At 33.2% G+C, this 19809-nt stretch overlaps 1 protein-coding gene across 3 annotated transcripts in view; it reads left to right on the top strand.

Annotated features, from left to right (window-relative positions):
- The window catches only part of ASCC3 (activating signal cointegrator 1 complex subunit 3), a 340865-nt gene that overhangs the window by 232843 nt on the left and 88213 nt on the right, over positions 1-19809 (top strand). For all 3 annotated transcript variants that reach the window (XM_026002925.2, XM_026002927.2, XM_026002926.2), the window contains exons 30-33: positions 2029-2171; positions 15067-15204; positions 15282-15402; positions 16570-16702. In XM_026002925.2, coding sequence (XP_025858710.2) covers positions 2029-2171; positions 15067-15204; positions 15282-15402; positions 16570-16702 — 535 coding nt within the window. The remainder of the gene's footprint in view (positions 1-2028; positions 2172-15066; positions 15205-15281; positions 15403-16569; positions 16703-19809) is intronic.

The following is a 19809-nucleotide window of genomic DNA, read 5'->3' as shown; positions in this document are numbered from 1 at the left end:
ATTTAATAGGTGATACTGTCTTGGTAGTAGAAAAAGAAGTATGTATTTTTTTAAGTAATTAAATCATTCTTAAAGTTAATCTATTAAGTTATTTTTCTAATGGTAGTAGCTTGAACAAATGATAAATAGGAGCTATAAGTATAGAAAAAAAATCACATAATCTTAATCTTTACCAGAAACCATAAAACTTACAAATTTCAGTACTTTTTTTTAACGATGCTTCTGTTTTTGTTTGGTTTTATTTTTTGGTTTTCCCTTCCTAACAAATTAGGCAAACAGGAAAGATTTAAGAATAACACTCCTATTTCATTGAAACATGTTTTGTTTAGGCTGCATAAGGAATATTTATTATATCAATTAAAAATAACTTCCAAAATAAATTCTCTAATGTGAACTGCTGTTGATTGTGAGGTGACAGTTGTGAGGTGACTTTTTAGCTGCTGTAATTAGCCTTATGACAGAAGCAAAGTATTGATTGTGAACTAGAGACCAATCTTGGCAGTTCAGATTATTTACACCTCCACAGAAGCATTGTATAAAATCACTAATGAACAATAAATCTGCCGTGAACTGTTCAGCCACACCTGTTCTTGCAGCAGCAAAAATCCATTAAATGTTGAGGTTTAAAAAAGAGACAGATTCATTCATGATTATGTGTACAAATGATACCAATATTGTACTAATATGTGTATTTTAAACATTGTATTTCTAATATAATTTATCAAAGCATTGTCATTTATATTCTGTAATATTCTGATAAGCTGTGAGTGAAAAATAACATAAATGAGTTTATCTTTCATGGTATATATTGTTGTGATTGCTTATATTTACTTAGGGAATGGCCAATTGCATACTAATGATTGAAATGAAGTATTTTGTGTTATATAAATCAGTAGTAAATAACTGAAACATATTTCTCTAAATATGATATCAGTATAGTAGCTGTCCTTATAAACTACTTATTATCCTTGTAATGTATCACTATATTTCTTTGAGTTTAGAAATGTGATTTTTATCATGGCTTCATTTCTCACTCTTAGGGGCTAAATATAGTCAAGGTCATGTCAACATTTTTGTTATAAACCTAGTTTCTTAACCCATAAAAAGAAATTCTGCAGCTCACATTTCAAACAAGAAATTACAAAAAAGTTGAACTTTTTATGTAAACCTTTTAAATATCTCTGTTTTAAGAGACCTGTGTACACATAAGTATAAATTTTACTTGTGCCATCTTATCAGCATTTTGGAGCCAATGTAAAGAAATCTTGTTTCCAATTAGGTCAAATGATTTATGTGGCTCTCTAGGTAATTTGTTTCTTTTAGTCCTATGACTCAAGTTTCAAACTATTCATTTCCTCTTCTGTATGTCTACTTTCCATGTGCCATCACTCAGATATAGACTCAGGCATGATATTCTCTTCCACTCTCTTCAGCATTCTCTTCATCTCTCCACTTGAAGCCTTACACATATGTTTGGGAAAAATGCAAAACTTTCGTTTGATTTATCTCTGACTAGTTTATTGATACAAAGTCTCAATTATTCCATCGATGGGTAATGAAAAAATAAAAGGAATTTCTGTGGCTTTCCTTACAGAGTTTTCATCACTCTACATAACGACTCTTCCAGACCCCAGGACCAATTAACTCTGTAATATCATTGCTTAGGCAAGCAGAAACACAAATCCAAAAACTCCACCTTAGATTGATTGAATATTTGTATACAGCTGTTACCTGGAGGGTCTCAGCTTTTCTAAGAGTCACCTGCCTCAGCAGCTCAGAATATAGCTGAGAACTAACACAGTTAAATTTCCCCTGTCCAGGCAATAAACTCCCCTGAGTGGGTTTATCCTCCTTTCCTTTCCTATCATTTCTCTAATATTGCTAACAGATCCAAGTAGAATTCATGACCAAGTCAAGAATTCACTTAAATCAATTACATTAAATTTCATTAATCCATTTGATATCCTAATGACATTCAAATTCTGTTATAAGTAGCTTACCCTTTTATTTTCCACAACTTTTCAATAGCAATTAGAAGCCATTCTCCAGCCAAACCTGTTTTGATATTTGTCTCATCAAGAAGGCAAACTCGTCTTACTGCTTTGGAACTAATTGCCTTTCTGGCTACTGAAGAAGATCCAAAGCAGTGGTTGAATATGGATGAAAGAGAGGTAAGCAATCTATTTTACTTTTATTTCTTATACATGCCAAGTTATAATATAATGGAAATTACATATTTAATGATGTTTAGTTTTAATCCATACTAAAAATTTAATTTAACAAGGCAGAAATTTAGAGAAAAAATAGGAAATGCATAATACTGCCACCTTAACACTATTAATATTTTGATGTGTTTTCTTGCAATATTTTCCTGATAAATACTTTTTTTATATACCCATATTTCATCTCTTCCCTTTAAATCATCACCTATATATATTATAATATTCATATTTGTTTTTCTATTTGAGTGTTCACTGCCCTCATGGAACTTAGAATCAATTTTGCAAAATTAACTTTCTTTAAAATATATAACATGAGGGCAGCCCCGGTGGCGCAGCGGTTTAGCGCCGCCTGCAGCCCAGGGCGTGATCCTGGAGACCCGGGATCGAGTCCCAGGTCAGGCTCTCTGTGTGGTGCCTGCTTCTCCCTCTGCCTGTGTCTCTGCCTCACTCTCCCTCTCTCTCTATGAATAAATAAAATAAAATCTTTAATATATATATATATATATATATAACATGACTATTCTAAAAAATTTAGAAAACACTAAATGTGAGAATTAGAAACCTGTTGTTATCCTGCAATGAAGTAGTAAACATCCTTAAAATTGAAGCAACTGTAATTTTTCATGTCTACACAATTATATTCTACTAATTGGCTATCCCATTAAATAATCGTGCATCATTATCATAGGTTTTTCTTTATTTAGACTTATTTCCTCATTATAAACTTAAAATTAATGAGTCAAATAATATGGATATTCTTATACCTTTTCATATACACTACTAATTATTTTCCAAAAGGGTTGTACCAAATGATGTTCTTACCATTGATACATGTATCATCAGCAGTATATGAGAGCAACAGTTTTACCATATCCTCATTTGTTGTAATTTATTGATATATTATAGGTAAAATATTCCTTATTATTTTAATGTACATCTTGATTTTTGTGTGATTGAACTTTTTTTTCATATATTTGTTTACTATTGGTCTTTTTTTTTTTTTTTTTTTTTTTTTTTTTTGTCTGTTCCTTTGGACTTTTATCTTTTGCTGTATAGCATCTTTCTTTTTTTTTTTTTTTTTTTTTTTTTTAGCATCTTTCTTAATAGATTTGTATAAGAGCCTTAGCAAATTAAAACACACAGACAGGGCAGCCCAGGTGGCTCAGCGGTTTAGCACCACCTTCAGTCCAGGGCCTGATCCTGGAGACTCGGGATTGAGTCCCACGTCGGACTCCCTGCATGGAGCCTGCTTCTCCCTCTGCCTGTGTTTCTGCCTCTCTCTCTCTCTCTGTGTGTATGTCTATCATGAATAAATAAATAAAATCTTTAAAAAAGAAAAAACACAGACACACACACACCCCTCTGAAACTTCATATAACAATCTTTTCCATAAATATTTATTACTACATACATATACACACATTAGTCCCTCATCTGCTCTTATTAATTACTTTTGCTAATTCCTTGGATGTCTTTTTGTCTTATAGCTTTTTACAAATAGTAGATTTTGCATTTTGGGGTGGCTAGGTGACACAGTTAAGCATCCAACTGTTGGTTTTAGCTTGGGTCATAAAATCAAGCCCCACAAGGGGCTGTGCGCTGAGTGCAGAGTATACTTGAGTGTCTCTCTCCTCTCCTTCTCTTTTCTAATGAATAAGTTTAAAAAAAAAAAACTTAAAAAAGAAGTTATTGCATTTTATATGGTACAGTCAGTTAATATGGTACTTTGTGATTCCTTCTACTACTTATAAATGTAGATATTCCTCTTTCCCTCCATAGATTTATAGATAAATTTATCTTCTGCTTTTCTAGTTTTTTAGAGATATTTTCATTATTGGAATTATGATGAAAAAGTAGGTGAAATTGGTAATAAAATTGTTTCATTGTCTCCCTTCTCTCTCCATAACTGATTGCATTGCAAATTCAGATTATACCAAAAACCTAAAAAGCAGGTCTTCCAGTTGTTGAATCCCTTAATTACCTTAAAATAGGAGAACTTTTTGAACACTTTAATCTTTATAAGAGTTACTTTCCATAATATCCTGGACTAGAAGCTTAGTGACATTCCTGTTGCTGCTTCTTGCACAGTTCCAGACTGATGTTCTGTGGCAGAGCCAAGTAGGTAGGTGGGTCAGCAAAGGAAAAAAAAAATTTAATGCATCTATCTTCTTAACTCAGTAAATCTTCAAAATAAAGTATTAGGAAGCAGGAACACCCCTTCAAGTCTATCATTGATATGAAATCATACTGCAGCATGAGGAAACGTCAAAAGTAATATCCTTCCATATTTCTCATCAAGAAGTGATTTCAAAAGTTTGTGAGCATATACTTCCATGTCCCTTGGATTCTCAGTTTGATAACCACCACTTCCATCATTAACCTCAAACTATTGTTGGGTTTTAACATTACTGTCTCAGCCTTCAAATCCAAGACAGAAATATGAGAAAGCCTGAGCATCACTTTTAAGCATGCAGCAGGGAAAATCTTCCCCTTTTTGGCCTCCATACAGGAGGAAATATTCAGATGCTGGCTTGTTTGTGGTAGTCTTTTACAAAACTTTAGCTGGTTATATCCAATTGCTCTCTGGTTCTTTTGCAATCCCATCTCAATATTCTCTAGCAAGTGGACTAAATTATAAAGTTCCCTACAACCAACACACGCTATATTCAGAAGTGAAGGGAAGAGAAAAGAAAGAAGTGAAACTAGTTAAAATATATAAAAATCTTAGTTAAAATATGTTTAAAGCATATATGAGATAGCAAAAGTGGAGTCCACAGTATTTTTTTTTCAACACAGGACCAAACATATTTGGTCGGAGAGCCAAACAGACGTTTGTGATTTATTTTCTCTATCACCCATCACCTGTACACTTCTTCAGACAGCCTCTGAGCTAATAAAGATTTCTTTATCTGTTAGAATAACCAAGACCCTTCTCTGAGACATTGGAAATTGGATTTTTATATATGCTTAACTATATAAAGTTTTTAAAGTTTTTGATTAATTTTTCAAGTGGGTACAGTAATGTGAGAAGATTTCTCTAGGGTCTATCCACATTTTTCCCTCCCCTTATTGTGTAGTGGTAGCCCAATTTCTTTATCAGCGTAAGCTACACTATGACCACATTTGCTTGTTCATCCTGTAGAATGAGAGATGTGGCTGTCTCAGCTTCTAAGTAAATTGGTACATCCCTTGAATATTAACCCTCCAAACCAGCAGAGCTAGAATTATAAGGAAGGGAAACAAAAATTTTCCAAGGGGTTTATTAGCTGTGACTGCAAAAGACATTTGCACACATTGATTGCTTGGTTCCTGGAACTGTATATTCTGGCAATGAGAGAAGTAGTATCATTTAATGATTACTACTTCAGAGCATACAACTTATTTTACAAGAGAACACCCCAACCTTGCCAAAGCAATGTATTTCAGCTGCTACTCTGAGTCATTAATCTATAAAGCCAGCTCTTTCTGGGTAATGAAGGATACAATAAGACCAGTGGATCACATGACATCCATTGTCCTAGTCTTTCTCTATAAAGTGAGTTCCTCAGTTAGAAACACTATCATAGGAGACATTAGATGATGTATAAAGTGCTCAGTAATCCTACTATTGAGGCTACTGGCAGCACTCAATAGGCGGGATAAAGAATCAAAATCTATAATGTCCATACTGCACCCCATCCCAAATAGGTGTCCACTCTGTGATAGCAGTGGTCCAGTATAATCTCCTTACTACTGGATAGCTATCTGGTCCGCTGGGCAAGGCACTTTATAATGGGCCTAGGGATGTTTACACTGGTTGCATATAGGCACAGAGCAGTAACAGTAGCTGGATCTGCCTGAGGAAATGGAAGTCCGTGTTTCGCCCATGCACAGTTTTCATCTCTTCCACCATGGCACCGCTTAGTACCTGCACAAAACACTCAATGGGACCTGGAAGATGACCACTTCATTAGAAGTGGTCATTTTTCTCACTTGACTATTAATAGCATTGTCCACACTGCTATTAGCTTTTTGATAAACATCTTTTTGGGATATAGGTAGTCTATTCTGGGACCATTCTAAAACTTCATCCACATAAAACTTGTGCCTTTCTTGCCTCCTGTCCTCCAATAGCACTCTTGCCAAGCTCCTGATTCTTTGGTTAATCCAGTAGCTATAGAGCAAAGCGTGGATCATCAATTCATATCATTTCATCTTTGCAGTAAGGTTACAGGGAAGTACTTGACACTTAAGCTGTTTTTAGAGTCATCTCCGAAAGGAGCTGTAACACCACATCAGTATACTTCATACGGTGCTACTGTCTTATGCATAGTCATTTGTAATTTTTTTTCTCCGTCAACTTGATGTAAGAAATACCCCATGAGGCCTCAGTGGGTTAAATTAGGCATAGCATAGAAGGAAAAGGCACACACCTGGAGTGTTCATGAATTACCTTTCATGATATTCTTCCATCTGGTCCTTTTATTTCTACTAATGATGGTCTGCTGCCAGGCACACCCACATGGATAACTGGAGGGATCAGATAGCATTAGTTCATGATCAGTAGCTTCAGTTGCAAGATTACGTGGAATACAGTTAGGCATTTTTTCTCTCACACGTCAAAAATACTCATAAGAGTAATCCTCTAACTTAAGTCAATAGGCAGTTCTTACCAGAATTTGTAAAGTGTTCATTTATGTAACTCATATTTATTAAATACCTACAACTTTACCAGGCACTATGTTAATCAACTGATCCCAATTCTCAAGGAGCTCGACTAGATAGAGGTGTAAAAATATATTTGATGATTATAATATTAATATTATACAAATTTCTGTAAAAGTGAGAAATGAAATATGACAAGGTGATGTGGGGGCTCTTTAAATAGAATGGTCAGAGAAGACTTCTTTAAGGAGATAACGTTTAAGCTGAGAACCAAAGCATAAGAACATACACCATGAGAGAAGATAACAGCATTTCAAGTAAAGGAAACAGGATGTTAAAGGAACTGAAATCAGCTCAGCTGGAACAAAATAAGCTAGAAGAAAAATGGTAGAAGTTAAGTTTCAGAGATAGTCAGAAGCCAGCTCATGTAAGGCCTTAGATCTATGTTTGCTGAGCTTCTGTGTGTTAGGTAAGGTTCCTATCCTGGGAATTAACATTCTTGTGGAGATGATAGATAATAAGCAAATATGTCAGATCATGATAATTTCTATCAAAAAATAAATAAGCAGGGTAAAAAGAATAGGGGGTGCTGACTGTGGTAGTAGAATGTTCCATATTGATAGAAGTAAAGAATCAGGGTACCTTTGAGTAGAGAACTGAAAGAAGCAAGGAAACAAACCAAGCAGATATCTAAGGGAGGGGTCTTAATTCTTTCTAAGGCATTAAAAGGTTTTAAGCAACGGAAATTACGTAGTCCAATTTGCATTTTAAGATCACTTGCTGCTTAGTGGAAAATGGATCGAAGTGGAGGTTAACCATGGAATTAATGATGATGGACCTAGGGGCCACCTAGGGTGGTGACAGTGAGAATGGAAAGGTATCTTGGCCTACATTCAGTAGGTGAGAAATGGAGGTTGAGAAAATGAAAAGAATCAAGAGTGACTCCCCAGTTATTAACTATAAACATCTGAGGAAATAATGGTGTCATTTTATGAAATGGGGAGACCTGAAAGTATAGGATGAAAAGGAAGTAGAAGACAAATTTGAGGCCAAGAGGAGGAGAAAAAGAAAAAAGTTATATTTTGGGTGCTGATTTGTACTTCCAAGACATTCAGGTCAGCTAGATATAGGAAGTTTATGAATCCCACAGAGGATATGAAATGAACATATGAACTTGGGAGCATCATCATAGAAGCAGCCTTTCCACCCAGGTAAGCACAGGAGACTCTGAGACAGTGTTTGGAGAACCAGAGGGCCAGGCTTTGAAAGGAACTCAAGGTAGAGCTTGGGTAGAAAATGAGGAAGCCGGCAGAGAACACTGAGAAGGTAATGTCAGTAAGGAAAGTCATAAAACATTGTAGACAAGAAGATTCTGTGAAGGAGAGAGTGCTTAACTACCTCAAATATTAATGGGAGTTGAGTGAGATGAGCTGAGAAACAGCCATGGGATTTAGCCCTCAGGCATCCTGAATGAACGTGCCAAGCAGCAACTCTGACCACTCATAATCACCACCACAAGTTCAAATTTGGTGGAGTTTCTACTAATGACAGTTTTCTTTCCCTTTTTTTTTTTTTTTTTTTTAAGATTTTATTAATTTATTTAACACAGAGAGAGCACAAGCAGAGGCAGTGGGAGAGGAAGAAACAGGCTTCCCACTGAGCAGGGAGCCCAATGCAGGGCTCAATCCCAAGATCCTGGGATCATGACCTGAGAAGGCAGATGTTTAACCTACTGAGTCCCCCAGGCACCCCTAATGACAGTTTTCTATAGTTCTTTTGATTCATTTGGTTTTTCATTCAACATATAAATTGACCTCTTCCTTATAGGTAAGAAGTTAGTACTAGGCTTTGAGAACGGACTCTGAAATTATTGAAAATCAGAAATTAAGTTGAGCTTAATATAGCGTAACCACATTTTCAACTTGAAAATCTGTTTTATTATCAAACCAAAACAGATTTAGCTTGCAATACAGAAGTCTCATCCCAAGTGCTTTCTATTTTGATCAGGCTACAGACCTCTTAATGACTGACCAGTAGAGAACTTATTAGACTAAGAATATTAAGTATCAAAACAGACATTATCCACAGATTTGCTGATCATTGGACATTTGAATTTAGTTGGTCCTCATAGAATAGTTGTGTAATCCAAAGCAGCTACAAGATACGAGGTTTTTTATTTTGCCATAGTTGATATCATGCATGTCTTAATGAAGAAAGAGGCAAAGGTCTTATGCTTAGTAATAATTGATATGTTTATGGAGTATAGTCCATTAAAGGCTTATATTATGTCATTTAATCATGAATTCTGGGAGGATTGTTCTTGTTATCCCAGTCTTACAGATACAAAAATTGAAACTTGAAAGAATTCAGTAATTTGCCCAATAAAATAAATGGAGTTCAGAAACTCCAGACCAAGCCAGCTGACCCAGAAACTTTGTTTTCTCACTCTGCCATACAGTAACTGAAATCTTTGACAACATACTGGCTAGAGAATATGGAAAAGTCACAGCACACATATGTGTTTTGATAAGGATGGGAACATACAGTAAAAACAGAAAAGTCAGTAGCTCCAATATCAAACACAGGCAACCAACAAGAACTATGCCGTCCTCAGTCATGAGTGGTGACATTTTAGTTTATAAAAAAGATACTTTTAGATACTCTTAATTTTTAGGCATAGGACTGGAAATACTCAAATACTAAAGAATAAATACATTTGTTAAACATCTTCATAGCTCCCCAGTTATGTGAGTGCAGTACATAGTTCATTATTTCAGATCCTACCTGTTTTTTTGCCCACAGTCTAAAACAGTAATGCCCAGACTTAAGCCAAATGAATAATTTCATTATTTTAAGTAGTTATTTTAAGTATATCACACTCGTGTGGTAATTAGAAGGTGGCATTGTGGTTGAGACCAGGGACTGGAGCCAGGCCTCCTGGGGTCAATACTGACTGCCCATTACAAGCTACATGACCTTGATGGAGTGTTCAGCCTCTGAGCCTTACCCTTTCATCTATAAAAAATAATAATAATCATCTATCCTTACAGGATTGTTGATAAGTATTAGGTGCAATAAGTTATTTAGTATACTTAGAATAAGCCTGGAATAGAGGTAAATGTACAATAACTGTTAACTATTATTACCGTTACAGTATAGCAACATCAAATATGTTTTAAGTAGACAAGTTCTTTTTTTCTGAAATCTCTGTGGTTAAATTTGCTATTATCTTTATAATATTTTGCTTATGTTCCTCCACCAATTTAATTCATATTAATACAGTATTTGTTCCTTAAAATTCTGCTACCGTAGCAAATTAATTTTATAACGTCCTTTTCATCAGCTTTGTCTGCATGTTAAAAGCTTTGCAATAGATGGAAATAGTCTCCAAACATGTATTAGAATCTGAACTTTCCAAAAACAGAAATAAGCATAAAATGTATATTCCGGAATAAATATGAAGCACTGACTTGAATTACCTACCAAGAGCATAGTGAGTTAAATTAGAAATATTAATAAGGAAAAATATTTAATATTTCACCCTACAACCCAGTTTTGAAATTGCTGTCATAAGAATTAGGACAAACTAAGTAGCAAACACTGAAAATAGTATTGTTTATTTAGCAGACAGAGCAGAGATTTACACGTTATTGTTTAGATTTCATTTATATACTTAATTCACATGTAATCATATCCTTAATTATACATATAAATATGTTTATGTATTAACAGTATGGTAAATCATTTTGAGGTGTCATTGGGGCTTCAGAGAGGATAACAAGGAATATATTATGACAAGTATTGGCAAAGATTAGAAACTTACTGTCTTTATTTAATTAATACTATTTTAACATTTCTTTTCCCTTAGTAGATCAGTAGAATGTTCGAAAGTGCTTCTTTAATTTTAGTTTTTTTCCCCTTCAGTCTATGGGGTTTATCATACAGAAGTGTATTTTAAGAAATTAACCCTTGGTAATTATAAGGAAATGTTTTAACTTTAACATCTGTACCAGATGTGATATATTTAATTATCTTTATTTTTAAAAAGTCTTCGTAACTTTCATTATTCTTCTGTATGCTGCATCTTTTATTGAGCATTTTAGACAATTGATAAGCATTATTCAGTGGCATATGGTCTGAGTCTGACGTGCTTTGAAAAGAGTACAGAGTTTTCTGATAATGAGGATTCTGTGAAAATGGGAAAACCAGCACAACAGATATGCTTTGAGAAAGTATGGGTTTTTAGCATCTTGAAACAATATATCACACTCAAAGGGACAGAATTGGGCTGTACAATCTGTTAGCTCATTCTTGTCCAATCTGGTCTCCTCCTTTCTTTTGGAGCCAGCATTGTCATCAACTCACTGAATTATATTCTGACTGGAATGTATTTCAGGCACAGAGTAATGTATCTACTTAAATGGAATCCTATATTTCTACAAAAGCTTTTTGAGTATAATAAATTTAAAATATAAAAAAATTCTATTAAGTTAAAGTAATTGGTTCAACAGTTTACATATGTGCCTCCTCCCCCATTACCCTTAAAAAAAATAAAAGGCCAGTACTTTGAGAAATATAGATCTTTTTTTCTTTTATTTATAATATTGAATAATTTTTTTTATATAACTATCAGGTAGTCAGACATATTTCAAAGATGGTTAGAAAGTTACCTATACATTACAAATGTTGGTTGAATAGAAATGAATTGTGGAATTAAAACTTCCTCCATCAGTGTTTTAATTTTCATAATTATTCTTATTAAAATTCTGTAGCAGCCTTTCTTAACAAAAATTAAGCTGTAATGTCTTGAGACATCCATTGCATGTAGTAAGTGAACTTTTCTCCTAACCATATAGAACGGTACTATCTTTTGAAAACTTAAAAAGAATGTAATTCAAATATTTTTTGTGGATTTAATTTCCTCATGGAACCAGGGTTGAGAGTATCTACTCTGTAGTATTCCAGATCACTGGATCTTTTAATTTGAAATATACTGAGTTGTGTAAATGAATTGAGTGTTACATTAGAGCTTTATTATTTTAGGTAAAAGATTAAATGTGATAGTTTTTGTAAAGTGTTAAGCACAATGCCTGACACACAATAAGTACTCAACAAATAATATGTATGACCAAATTTTAATCCTTCATTATCCTAAGTTTCTCAAAAATTTTGCTTGAATTACATCATGATCAGGATGAAACACTTTTAAGTATATAATCTAATCAGAAGTACATAGAATTTAATCAATAATTTATATTTTCAAATTTAAACAAGCTGTACTGGTAGTATGTTATGCTTAATGACTGAGTAACATTACTATAAATTTTGCTTTTTTATGATGTTCAAATAACTCAGAATTCATCCACAGTAACTATGTAATAAATGAAGTTGTTTTTTGTAATTGTCCTCTTGAGGATTTTAGGTCTTTGCCATTTCAGATAGGCAAATAGTTCTTTAATGCATTGATTTATGTGTAAGTGGGGGCAGGGAGAATGAGAAACAGCTTTCCCTGATGGGAAAGGACAGGATATTAATGCCTCACCAAACCTCCTGCCATAGGATTCTTTAGCTCTCCTATAGTAAATGTTACATTTTGAGGGGTATGATCGGCATTGCCATAGAACACTATAAATTTTACAAATTTGAAAGTTATACTGTTATTAAATTATAAAATTGAAAAAATAATCCCTTAAATTAATTGTCATGCAGGAATATCAGTACATTAATTCTTGATAGTTTAAATTGAAGATATTTATGCAGTGAACTATTGAACAAAAAAAAATGGATAATAGGCTGTCACTTGAGAATGGCTAACATATAATTTATGAAACAAAACAAGCACCTTTCTTTATAGCAAACATTTGTAGTAAACTTACTTACTCTTTGCTAATCTTAAAGGTAAAGTGGATTTGTATTAATGCACTTCGATATTCTTGCTTAACAGTTTATAAAATGAGTATTCAGGAATATCAGGTGACCATACTGTAATTGTGAAGCATACCGAACTGTTTGTATACTGTGTTCAGTTCAGGGAAAGTTGATAACATGTGTATATGGTTAAAATATTACTTTGTTTCTATGCAGTGGTTTTATACATTAAGAAGTATTAAAAAGGCAAATTTCATCTTCCTATTTTTTTTTTAGATTATTAGTGTAAAAACAACTTCTTCCCACATAAAAAAAATTGGAAAATTTCTCTGACCATTGAAAATACAATGAGTAAGAATGAAAGCAGTTGGAGTGCTTCATGTATGAGTATATCGTCTTAGGCATTTTTGCTAAACTCTAGCAGCCAGCTGAAGTTTTGTGAGATTTTTGTGAGCTGTTATTGGTTTCTTCACAACCAAGAAAGTAAATGTATTGCAAGTATATTTGTGTATATTATAGGCAATTAATAGTGGAAGGAAAAAAAAAGAAATGAGATCTGAAGACAGGATCGATTTATACTATCTCAGTCTTCAGACATAAAAATTATACATGTACCCATTTCAAAGTTTATCCTCCGCTGTTGTTCACTGTTAGAATATGGTAGTTAAGCTATAGATATAACTGAAATGTCATTGTTTTAACTGATCATATATTCTCAAGCCTTTTTTTTTTTTAATTTTTATTTATTTATGATAGTCACACACAGAGAGAGGCAGAGACATAAGCAGAGGGAGAAGCAGGCTCCATGCACCAGAAGCCTGACGTGGGACTCGATCCTGGGTCTCCAGGATCGCGCCCTGGGCCAAAGGCAGGCGCCAAACCGCTGCGCCACCCAGGGATCCCCTTCTCAAGCCTTTTAATCTCTACATTACTCCCCTCATGGAGTTGTCCAAAAAGAAGATCCCGATAGTGCATCTTGTGTCATCCTCTGCTTGAAGGACCAGTAGAGGTCTGTCATTAAACAGAAAGAGAGGGGATCCCTGGGTGGCCCAGCGGTTTAGCACCTGCTTTTGGCCCAGGGCGTGATCCTAGAGTCCCGAGAGCGAGTCCCACATCAGGCTCCCTGCATGGAGCCTGCTTCTCCCTCTGCCTATGTCTCTGCCTCTCTCTGTGTGTGTCTCTAATGAATAAATAAATAAAATCTTTAAAATAAATAAATAAACAAAGAGATTAGGATTTCTATATAGTTTTTTACAGGGAGTAAGTTTTATAAGAAAATAAGATTTGCTTCTGTTGCCATAAAATCTGTGTTGCATTAAGTATTTTCCATGCAGAATAGAAAGTGATAGAATATTCAGAGATAATATAAGATACAAGTTTCAGGAATTCTTTAGACATATGAAAACTTAGTGAGCTAAACTGAGGCTGGAAATGAAATAACTGTACTACATAAATAGCTTAACAATACTCTAATAGATAAAGAACCATTACAAACCAATAAGAAAAAATACTATCATGTCCACTTAAAAAATGAAAAGATAATTTACTAAAAAATGCTAGTAAATATGAAAAGTATTTAACTGCACTGTTGATCAAAGAAATGAGAAGTAAACAAAAAATATACCAGTTGATTTTTTTAAATAGAGAAGCAGAGGCTCAGAGAGGTTATATGACTTGCCCTGGGTCATTAAGTTCAGTGAGAAAGCCTAAATTTGAGTAATTCCTGACTGTTCAGTGGAATTATGACTGATTTTTTCCATTAATTTTTTTGTCCATGTTTTTAAAATTTTTAGCACTGAGTCAAAAAGATGGAAGGTTTTTCTATGATAGAGATGAACAAGACACTGAAAAATTTTAGGCAACATTATATCCTTTTTAATAGTTGTTACTCACTTAAGAAGATATTGCCATTTATCCACAGATTTTTTTCCCTTGTTGTATGAGAATAAAATGGATGACATTAAACTTTAATTTATTTAGGATATACATTCTAACTATTCTTTTCAATTAATTCAACTTTAATCATAACTGTAGATAAGGTGTGTATATTTATGTAGTCTAAGAATCAAAAAACAAAATTAGTCAAATATAATCTTAGTCTGAAAAAAATTTTTTTTAAGATTTTATTCATTTATTCATGAGAGACACAAAGAGAGAGGCAGAGACATAGGCAGATGGAGAAGCAGGCTTCATGCAAGGAGCTCTATGTGGGACTCGATCCCAGGACCCCGGGATCATGCCCTAAGCCGAAGACAGATGCTCACCCGCTGAGCCACCCAGGCGTTCCTTAGTCTGAAAATTTTAAAGCTAATGAACCTACATTTATTTGCAGATGGAGAACATCATTGGAACACTAAGAGATTCTAACCTGAAGCTGACACTTGCTTTTGGAATAGGAATGCATCATGCTGGACTACATGAGAGGGACCGAAAAACAGTAGAGGAGCTGTTTGTAAACTGCAAAGTTCAGGTATTTTATTTTTCATAAACAGATATTTAAATGTAACTTAAAAGTTATGTTTTAGTTAAATTTATTTTATTTTCTAGGTTCTGATTGCTACAAGTACATTAGCATGGGGTGTAAACTTTCCAGCTCATTTAGTAATTATTAAGGGAACAGAATATTATGATGGAAAAACAAGACGTTATGTGGATTTTCCCATTACAGGTAATTTTTTTTTAATTTACAGATACATTAAGCTTCTATTTTAGCCTTAATCTGAATTTTCATGGATTGAATTGTAGAGATTGATCTCATTTGAACATATGATGAGCAAATTGTAAATTTTTGTTTCCAACACAAATACTGTTCAAAGTACTGAGCCGTTTTATTTACTTTTACTTACCTAATTTGTTAATAAATTTCAAAAGCATAACTAATGGTTTCAAATTCACAAAAAGATAAAGAGTACTGGTTAGCAGCAATTAGCAACTTTATAAATTATAGTTAAACATTATACTATTTAAATCTGTTTCACTAGAAATACTTCATGGCACTTCTAGAACCAAAGGGTTTGTTGCTATGATTTATCCATAAACATTTCTATTAACGTATTTTAAAACTTGATAAAAGCATTGTCAGTGAGTTCTGAAGAGGGAAATATACTGTGTGTATTTACACTCAGTGATTACATGTAAAATCTGTATTATTTCTAAATCATTTCTTAGCTCAGAGATTGCTGCAGTATAAAAGAAAAAACGTTTATACCTAAGTCGGAAGAGGGTAAGGCCTAAATGAACTCATGGGGTCCATTCCTAGAGAAAAATAATCAAATGAATCTGCTGAAGAGATTTACCCATATATGTCTTACTTTTTCATCTTTAATTAAAATAGTAATAACTTTTTTTTTGGATTTTATTTGAGAGAGAGAGCACACACACACACACACACACACACAGTTGGTGAGGCAAGGGAAAACGGAGAGAATCACAGAGAGACTCCATGCTAACCTTGGAGCCTAATGTGGGCCTCTGTCCCACTACCATGAAATCACGCCCTGAACTGAAACCAAAAGTTGGACACTTAACCAACTGATCCACCTAGGGGCCCCTAGTAGTAACCCTTAAGCAGCATTTTTAAGCATTTAACTGAAGGAACCTTATCATTCTTACTTTTCCAAACAGGGAGAGAGTCCGTTGTGGGGATTCAGTTTTCTATCATAATAAATCGATTAATTATTAGGGAACTCAACAGTAGATATCAGAGATAATATGTACACTCTTAATATATTCTATATCCTTTGTTTTGTCGTGTTGTCAAACCATGCTATAATCACTTAATATACCTTGTGCTATCTCCCACATTGTGAAATATCTCCTGTTCTCTTTTTTATAGATGTACTCCAGATGATGGGGCGTGCTGGGAGGCCTCAGTTTGATGACCAAGGCAAAGCTGTAATTCTGGTTCATGACATAAAGAAAGACTTTTACAAAAAATTTCTTTATGAACCTTTTCCAGTAGAGTCAAGGTAAATTTTGCTCTAAATTAACTTAAATGGATTCATGTCATAGCAAGTATTAATATTTATGTCATGATATTTGATTAGATAAAAAAATCAGTAAAAGTTCTAGTTCAAAAGAATTATTTGAAATGAAACAATTATCACTAGAAGACAGAATTCAATTATAATTTCATTTTACAAAAACCTTTTAAAAGAAGCAGGTAGTTCAGGGTTGAATCACATGGACTCTGTAGCCAGGCAACCCAGGTTCATATTTGAGCTCTACTACTTACTTCCTTGATCTTCAGCAAGTCAGTTGATTCCTCAGTGCCTTAGGAGATATTTGTAAAAGGAGATAATAGCAACACTAGCTATCTAATAAGTTACTTATAATGATCAAAATGTGTAGTATTTATAACAGTCTATCGTAGTAAGCATTTAGTAAAGTTTTCATGTGTGTTTTTGTACTATCATTAATAAAGAAATATCTGAAATAAAGGGACTTGTAATGAATAATTTAGGTTACTGGTTTATTTCAGCCCAGTAACTACCCCTTTGACAAAGGCTTCCCTCATTTTCTTAGCAGAATATAGCATTTCTCCCTCAGATTTATATATTTTTCATTTAAAACATTATCACTTACTATCTTTTATCATCTTTTTTGAATATATTGTATTCTAACAGTAAAAGATAACACGTTTCTAATCGATAATGTAGTTATTGGAGTTCTTATTCTAAGTGCTAATGTTCATTTTTTTAAGTTTAGAAATACAAAAACATGGATGCAGTTAACACTGTGCTAAGAGAAAATTTATGTTAAGAGATATATATGTTATGTATTTATATAAGTATACATAGTAAGGCACATAATGTGTCTGAAAAGAAAGCATGAATAATGATCTAAGTATCCGTCTCAAAAATTTGGCAAAAAATTAACAAATTGAACTCAAAAGAAAGGAGGAGAAAGATAAGAGCAAGAATCAAAGAATTGAAACCAAATATACATTAGAAAAGCATCAACAAAGTCAAAAGTTGATTCTTTGAAAAGAAGAATGAAATCAATGAATCTTTAAATCTGATCAAAAAAGAGAGAGAATGAACAAAATAGTATTAAGAATGAAAAGTTCACAAGCTTTAAAAAATATTATGAAAAACATCATGGAAATAATTTTAAAATTTAGATCAAATGATAAAATGAATTTTAAAAACTTACCAAACTGACATAAAAAGAAATAGAAAAATCTAAATGGTCTGTTACTTATCAAAGCAACTGAATCTGGAATTTAAAAACTTTTCTCAAAGACATCTTCTGACTCACGTGCTTTACTAGTGAATTCTTCATAACATTAAGGATGAAATAACATCAGTCTTAAATGAACTTTCCCTAATAGTAGAGAAAATGAGACTATTTGCCAATTTATTTAATAAGATCAGAGTAGCCTTGACACCAAAACCTTATAAGAAATATACCAAAAAGCAACATTAACAAACCTGTACTGGATATAGATATAAAAATCCTAAACAAAACATTAGCAAAGCAAATTATGTGTAATTTATTTCGTAAATGTGAAGTTGATTTTTTATTTGAAAATAAATTACTATATGGAATATTACTCAGCCATCCAAAAATAATGAAATCTTGCCATTTGCAGTGACGCAGATGTAACTAGAGGATGTTATACTAAGCAAAATAACTCAAAGAAAGACAGTTATTACCTGATTTCATGCATATGTAGAATTTAAGAAACAAAAGAGAGGATTATAGGAAGAGAGGAAAAAATTAAAACAAGACAAAGAGAGGGAGACAAACCATAAGAGACTCTTAATCATTAAAAAAAAAGAGAGAGAGACTCTTAATCATAGGAAACAAACAGAGGGTTGCTAGAGGGGAGGAGATGGAGTAACTGGGTGATGGACATTAAGGAGGGCACATGATGTAATGAGCTCTGGGTATTATATAAGACTGATGAATCACTAAACTCCATCTCTGAAACCAATAATATATTACATGTTAATTACTTTAATTTAAATAAAATTTTAAAAAACAAATTACTATAATTTACTACATTAGGAGAAAAATCATGTGATTATTTCATAGATTAAAAAAAAGAAGCATTTGAAAAAATTCCACACCCATCCATAATAAAAAACTCATAGCAAATACGAATATAAGGAAATGTCCTTAATCAAGAGTAAATCCACTGTAAACATCATAGTTAATAATGAAAGTTTTCCCTTTGAGATAGGGAATGATACAGGAGTATTGTTCTCCCCACTTCCAGTAAGCATTGTGCTAGAAGCCCAAACCACTGCAATAAGGTAAGGAACAAATAAGAGCCAGAATATCCTTTTGAACAATGGTAGTGACTAAATAGCACAAAAGGAAGGCTTCTGGAGAACTAGTGATATTTGATCTTAGTGTTGGTTACGTAGGTCTCTTCACATTGTGAAAATTACTTGAGTTATACATGCATGATTTATGTAATTTTCTATATGTATATTTCAGTAGTTAACTAAAAATGTTAATTTTATACCTTAATATGACTATTATTAATATTTACCTGTCACAGAGTATTCCATAGTTTATATATTAACTTTTTATTAATGGACCTTTTGAAAGTTTCCTATTTTTTTCTTCTTACATATAATGTTGCATTGAAATAATTTGCTTTCCTACGTTCATCTATAAATCTTCTTCTGGCAGGTGATAGTGAAAAGTGAAACTGCTGGGTCATAGTAATCACTCAAATAGATAATATAAGTTGCTCTCTCAATTGACGATATAGATTTATGCTCTGCTACTGGTGAATTGAGAGTAATATAGAAACTTGTGTTGTTGTTTTTTTTAATCTCTTAATTTTTTTGCCATTTTCTCATGTTCTTAAAACATCCTTTGAAAAAACATTTTTAATACCTGCATATTGTCTCCCATGTATCATAATTTATTTAGCCTTTTGTTGTTGTTGTTGGACACTGCTTCCTTTTTTTGCATTTTACATAATAAACTAAAATGAACGTTATGTTATGCTATTCTTTGCACACATCTGATCATCTTTGTATACCTTACAACATCTGGTATAATTAAATTTCATATGACTAGGAACTTAACACTCACTGAGTAAATGAAAGGAATA

Source organism: Vulpes vulpes, chromosome 1, assembly GCF_048418805.1.
Source record: "Vulpes vulpes isolate BD-2025 chromosome 1, VulVul3, whole genome shotgun sequence".
Classification (NCBI taxonomy): Eukaryota; Metazoa; Chordata; class Mammalia; order Carnivora; family Canidae; genus Vulpes; species Vulpes vulpes.
The sequence above is the reverse complement of the archived record's forward strand: the minus strand, read 5'-3'. Positions and strand labels throughout refer to the sequence as shown.